Below are 5,652 nucleotides of genomic sequence, written 5' to 3' on the forward strand. Positions count from 1 at the left end.
GTCCTGTTCTTTTCTGCCGATCCGAGTGCATTTGGTGAAACAAGTAAGGGTGCTTCTTTATAAGATTTTATACCAGACTGATGGCAGGTGCTGGGTTGATCTTTCTAGAGAGGTTTTCTGCACCCTTAGGGTCAGAGCCCCTGGACCTTCACAGCCAAGTACATACACTGAGACTGCTATTGGTTTTGGTCTGCCTTGGTATGTGAAGCTGAGAGGTATGGAGGTGGAGAGCTCTTTTGGATGGACTCATGAGAGCAGTGATGTTGCTGCTGTCATACCAGTTTTCAGCAAAGATACGGAGAATTATTGTGGAGAAAGGGGGGGGAAATCTTCACTCTCCAGAGCAATCAGTGAAGCCTGAAGTTCCCTACCCAAAGGATAAGGGCTCTGTGCTCTGTCCCTGCCCAGTTAGGAGGATGCTTACCTCTTCAGATGTCACATCTGACAGCAGCAAAGAGACAGAGCCCTAAGTGACGACTGTGCTGCCTTTACTCCTCTTCCAGTCCTCCGGGTCCTGTCTCTAGGGCTGGCCAGCTGAGAAGGGTCCTTGCGATGTCTCAGTTCAAGACCCGTTCTTTGATATTGCCCATGGGAACATAAATAACTCTGATCTTTGTGAAGTTTTTGTCCATACTAAACATGCAGCTTGCTTTGCTCCAGGAAAGACCTGACTATTGAATGTGAGTAATAAGTAGTGTTGCAACTGACAGCATTGAACACTTACTTTTCATACTGGTTTTTGGGTCACTGGACACACTTTGTTCATGTAAAGACCCTTGTCATTGCTGGAAGAGAGTCTGTTCAGCTAGCTAATGCTCACTTTTCTCAGAGCGTACCAAGTAAAGCTGGATTCTGGCATAAAACGGGCAGGATTTGTGATGGGAGAATTTGTTTGCACACATTCACGAGTCTGAAATTCAGTTAGTTTAGGAGGCATTTACTTGCTTCCTGCCTCAATCCCGTGCATAAACTTCAAAGATCAGAAACTGCCAGCGCTGCTTCTATATTGAAAATCCAATAACTCTGCCCTCATGGGAATTAAGTGACTGTGAAACTACTGCAGTTTGAAACAGCATGGAACACTTGTATTTTTTACAGCCTTCTGATTGGGTTCAGTCAAGTTGGAGATGTGCAGGCTTGCTTTGGTTTCATCAAATGCGTAAAACCTCACAACTTGGTTTCACCAACAGCTGTCAAAAAATTACATATAATTAGAATCCTCTTTTACTCAGATCTTTTTTGATGTGAGTCTTCGGAAAAACGAAAGATAAAATTACACAGCTTACCCTTTCAGGGAAACCACGGGGAAACCAAAGCCTCTGATCAGCAGAATATCCAAGTGCTCGGCAACTGCTAATGAATATTATCCCTTGACAGAAGGGAAATATCATCTGGGCTGCGAAAATCAGGGGATGAAGGCAGAGGGTGGATTAAGCTGCCTAGCAGGATTGGGCCAGCAGTCTCTATCCAAGCAGTGCAGGGAGCTCAGGTCTCTCCTCTCACCACTCTGCAACATGCCACGGGTGAGGCTGTCCATCCCTGCCTGGTTCCTTGCTGGCCAGGGTTCTGCTCAGTTTCCTCCCCACCACAGCTTGTGCACTCTGTGCTTGCTGTTGAAGCTTTTCGCTTCCTCTGATTACTGTATTTGGTTGTCCACAGTGGTTTGCCTCGTTAACATACGCACTCCCATTCCCCTGCAGTATACCTTCAGGCTAGGCTTCTGATATATATCAAGGACAAAGAATTAACATTAGTGTGAGTCATATCGCTGTAGTTCTAAGCACTGAGCTTAGTCTGAGTCAAACCTCTTAGCCTTTTGGCTACCTAGGGACCTTGGTGCACTCAGGTTTTTAATATTAGATAAAGTAATTAAATTTTAATGAACTAACTTTCTTAGCAGCTTCTGCTAAGCAACTGCTTTTTCCCCTTGTGGTAGCAGAACTGCCTCTGTAATAAAGAAAAATTTCTTTTCACCAAATTGCTCAGATATGCTAAACTAAGCACAGAGATTTTACGTCTCCCCAGCACTGAGAATATCAATTGATAGAAACATTCAGCCACATTAGACAGACAGAGGAAATGTGATACGAGAAGGCAGCATATCACCTGAGAACAGCAAAATGCTCTGGCAGGGTGGAGAGGCCTTCCAGTTACCTTCTCACTTATAGCTTCTTTCTCCCTGACTAGAAGGAGGTTATAGTAGCCAGGAATGAAATAATAATGACTTCAACTTTAAATAGGTCCTGCAAGGTGCCTTGAACTGTCAGCCTCCACTGAGTTGACGGGGAGGGCACTCAGCAGCTGGCTGGATAAATCCGGTCTCTAACGTGATGGCACCTGCAGTTCCCCAGGTGTCCTGTACACCATAGGACATGGGGATGTGTCTGCAAATAGTATAGAGACTCACAAATGTGTGGACTGTCTGCAAAAGGCAGCAAGTGTTTCCCAAGTGCATGCTCTGACACAGAAGGATAGAAAAACCTCACAGCATTTCAGGCTGCTTCTCCTCCATGACACAGTATCTCCTTTCATGACCGAGCGTCTTTTAGCCTGGTTTCTTAGGGAGATGCTTCCCTGTATCTGTCTCACCCCATCCATTATCTGATTTCAAACCAACCCATCAGGAGTCTCAGAGTTAATAAGTTCTGTACATCTCATAAAACTGGCTGTCCAGACACACATCGGTATTAACGCTGTTCCAGGATGCAATGTAAGATCCACTTCAATCAAAAGTCCAGAAAGCCAGGGGTAGGAGTGAGACCATATAAACACCCACCCAGAGAAAAAGCTAGCACAGACACTTGTGCAGGAAAAGAAGTGGAAGGCCCAGAGTAGATGAGATCCATACCTAGAGGAGGAACATTTGTCACTGTCTTCTGTACAGATGGTGGGGAAGAACAAAACTACAAGGAGGTCAAGAAGTAGAAGAAGGGTCAGTGGAAATCGTAAGTGTGCAGCTCTACGCCTGGATGTTCAAGGGTGTTCTCCCAAGGCAAATTAGGCTCCAGCAAGTCATATGTGCTGCAGCAGAATCCTAAATCTAATTCTTTAAGTGTGGGTAAAAAATGAGAAGCCTCGTTTTTCAAGCATGGGAGTCTCGGGGCTTTGAGATGGGTTCTGATATCACTGTGTGTTTTCGTAAAGTGTGTAGGGACTTGTTACCAAATTGGTTAGAAACTGGTCAGCAAGTGCAAGAGTTACAGGTGTGTAAACTGAAAGGGAAACAGATAGACAGCAAGTCTGCATGAGCTTCATGGCCTCAAGAGAGCAGGCTGTCGGTACCCAGGCTGCAACACACAACACAAAGCTGAAACGCAGAACACTCACCAATACCACTGAAATATGCAAGATGCGGTGGTTCTTTCCAGCAGCAAAGCTAGTGGAGTCTCAGTGCCATCCTCTGCTCCACTGGTGCTTTCTGCTGGTGGCTGTTTCCCAACATGGAGCTTTGTAACCTGGAGGGAAAAGGGAAAAGCATCTGGTTTTTTATTTTCCAAAAGGTTGGTTATACAGGGTCTCTTTAGGACACAATAGAGTTACATTAGCCTCGTGACCTATCTGGTAAATAGCTTTTAGTTGCCTACTTTTTGCAGTGCTGTGATCTTCTCATGACTGGATTGGAGCTGCTTGGTTTATCTTGAGAAAGCAGGCTGCCAAATGCTGTGCCTGGAAGACCTATATTAAAGCCTGTGTCATCCCAGGACGGTGCCTAAATCCAGTCGCTGACTGATTAGGTTGACGAGGAGTCTGATAAAGCCAATAGAAACATGGTTTTGAAGTAGTTAGTGGCTGCTGGTATCTGACCAGCACATGATATTGGCTTACTCAAAAAAACCCATCAGTATCCACAGAGGGGTAATAACGACAAAAACAATTTCGTGCCCTTTTACCCAACTCCTGATGACTGGCAGAGTTGCTGCTACCATGCTAATTTGCACACAGCTGTTTCCCACAGTGTCAGGAAAATCCTGCTCACTACTTGGGATGAATCCCTCCCAGTAGTGATGGGTACAGGCATGACTCCCACTGGAGCAATGTTCTGGAGCACATTTTTTGGGAGTTGGCTTGTGTAAGATGGTTGTCAGTAACTGGGGAAAAAAATGCCAGGCTTTTGACCCAAGCAAGCCTGAAGTTAGTTTGTAGAGCCTTCTCATCCTATGATCTTTACAGGCAAGAGGATATCTCTCAGCTAGCGGGTTCTCACACCATTGCAACTGCAAGATGCTTGGGTTGCCCCTCTGGGTCTAGCCAGGAGTGTGTTTGGGCTCGGGGTTGAGCAGGGCCAGGCCTGATAAATGTTTTGGGATCCAAACTGTGAGGACAGCCAGGAGCTTCAGGTTTGATTCAGAAAGCTGGTGGATCCCCATCAGATGGTAAGTGGCAGGGCTATGCTGGAGGTTGTCTCTCCTACACAAAGAGAGTACCTGAATTGCTGCTGGAGATCATGAAAAATGCCCTCTCAGTGCACTCTCACAAGCCCGCACACCTTGCACAGGCAGTGTCACCAGAAGGGTTGTATTCGCTGAAGTTGTGCACTGAATCTGTGCTTCTCATCTGTCCTCCTGAGCTGCTGGGATTGTGCATAGGTTGAGGTGTTACCTATAGCACTGCACATCAAAGTGCAAGTCCTTTCCAAACACTTAAAAATGCAACTCAGGGTAAATGTCATTGGCGTAACACAAAAGCACTAGACAGGCTGTGGGAAGAATAACCTGTGGCATAGTTGAAAGGAGCATATGAAGGTATCACCAGTGGGCAAGTGGGATCTGCAGCTAAGAGTGGGTCTGGTCCCCACCACAAAGCACTTCTACCCCTTACCTTGCTGCCTCTGGAAGGGTACCAGGTGGGAGAATAAGCTTTCTAAAAGGCAAACTCTGAACTGAACGGGATTTCTGCTCTTGTCACACTCTCTGGGAAGCAAAATCCAGAAGTGCATTCATAAAACGTGCTCTGCTTGGCTCTCTTCCACTTTAACCTGCATTCATGGCCCAGAAGCATTTAGAGCTTTTACACCAGAAATCCCCTACAAGAAACCCTTCCCTGCTCACAGCACGTATGCAGGGACCTCTGCACCCCTGCATTGTGGTGGATGTATAGAGAGGCTTTGCTTGCCAGCAGAGGCCAGCATTGCTCTGCTTGCTGCATGGACACATTCCCTTTTCTCTCAGAAAAAAGGTTATGCCTTATTGTAGGCATAACCCTGTGCAGATCATCAGTAGCTCCCAGCTGTCTCCTGTAGTCCTGGTCTAGAAAAAGCAGGGGGGTGCTCGTCTCTATGACCACACTGGCTGGCTCATGTGGTCATGCGGAGTGCAAAAGGCATGGCCTGTGTCTAATTCCGGCTATTGCTGTAAAAAGACATTTGTAAAGAGAAAGAAGGAAGGCAAAAAAACCTAGTGAAAAGGCAGGGGTGTCCCCAGTAAAAGCCAACCCAGCAGGCAGAGCACTGGGGAAGCACCAGGGATTTCTAGCAAAACTTCCTTGGCACCAGTCCAGCGGATGTGACAAGTCACTTGCAAAAATCTTAAATGCTCCTTGTCCCTCTGCCACGTGATGCCTCTTGTCAGCACAGAGCCATGAAGAGGCCCTTGAGATCTATGGGGAAAACTAAGCAGTCCAGACAGCTGAGCTGCCAAATACCTCGTAGGGAAA

General features: G+C 46.5%; 1 protein-coding gene across 1 annotated transcript in view; it reads left to right on the top strand.

Annotated features, from left to right (window-relative positions):
- Positions 1-5,652, top strand: part of LOC104159786 (DNA-binding protein SMUBP-2-like) — a gene marked incomplete at its 5' end in the record, with an annotated part of 35,410 nt that overhangs the window by 3,013 nt on the left and 26,745 nt on the right. Inside the window, one exon of the mRNA XM_009697782.1 lies at positions 1-43. This exon is cut by the window's left edge and continues 52 nt beyond it. Coding sequence (XP_009696084.1) covers positions 1-43 — 43 coding nt within the window. The remainder of the gene's footprint in view (positions 44-5,652) is intronic.

The sequence above is a fragment of the Cariama cristata genome, unplaced genomic scaffold (assembly GCF_000690535.1).
Source record: "Cariama cristata isolate BGI_N322 unplaced genomic scaffold, ASM69053v1 scaffold11863, whole genome shotgun sequence".
NCBI lineage: Eukaryota > Metazoa > Chordata > Aves > Cariamiformes > Cariamidae > Cariama > Cariama cristata.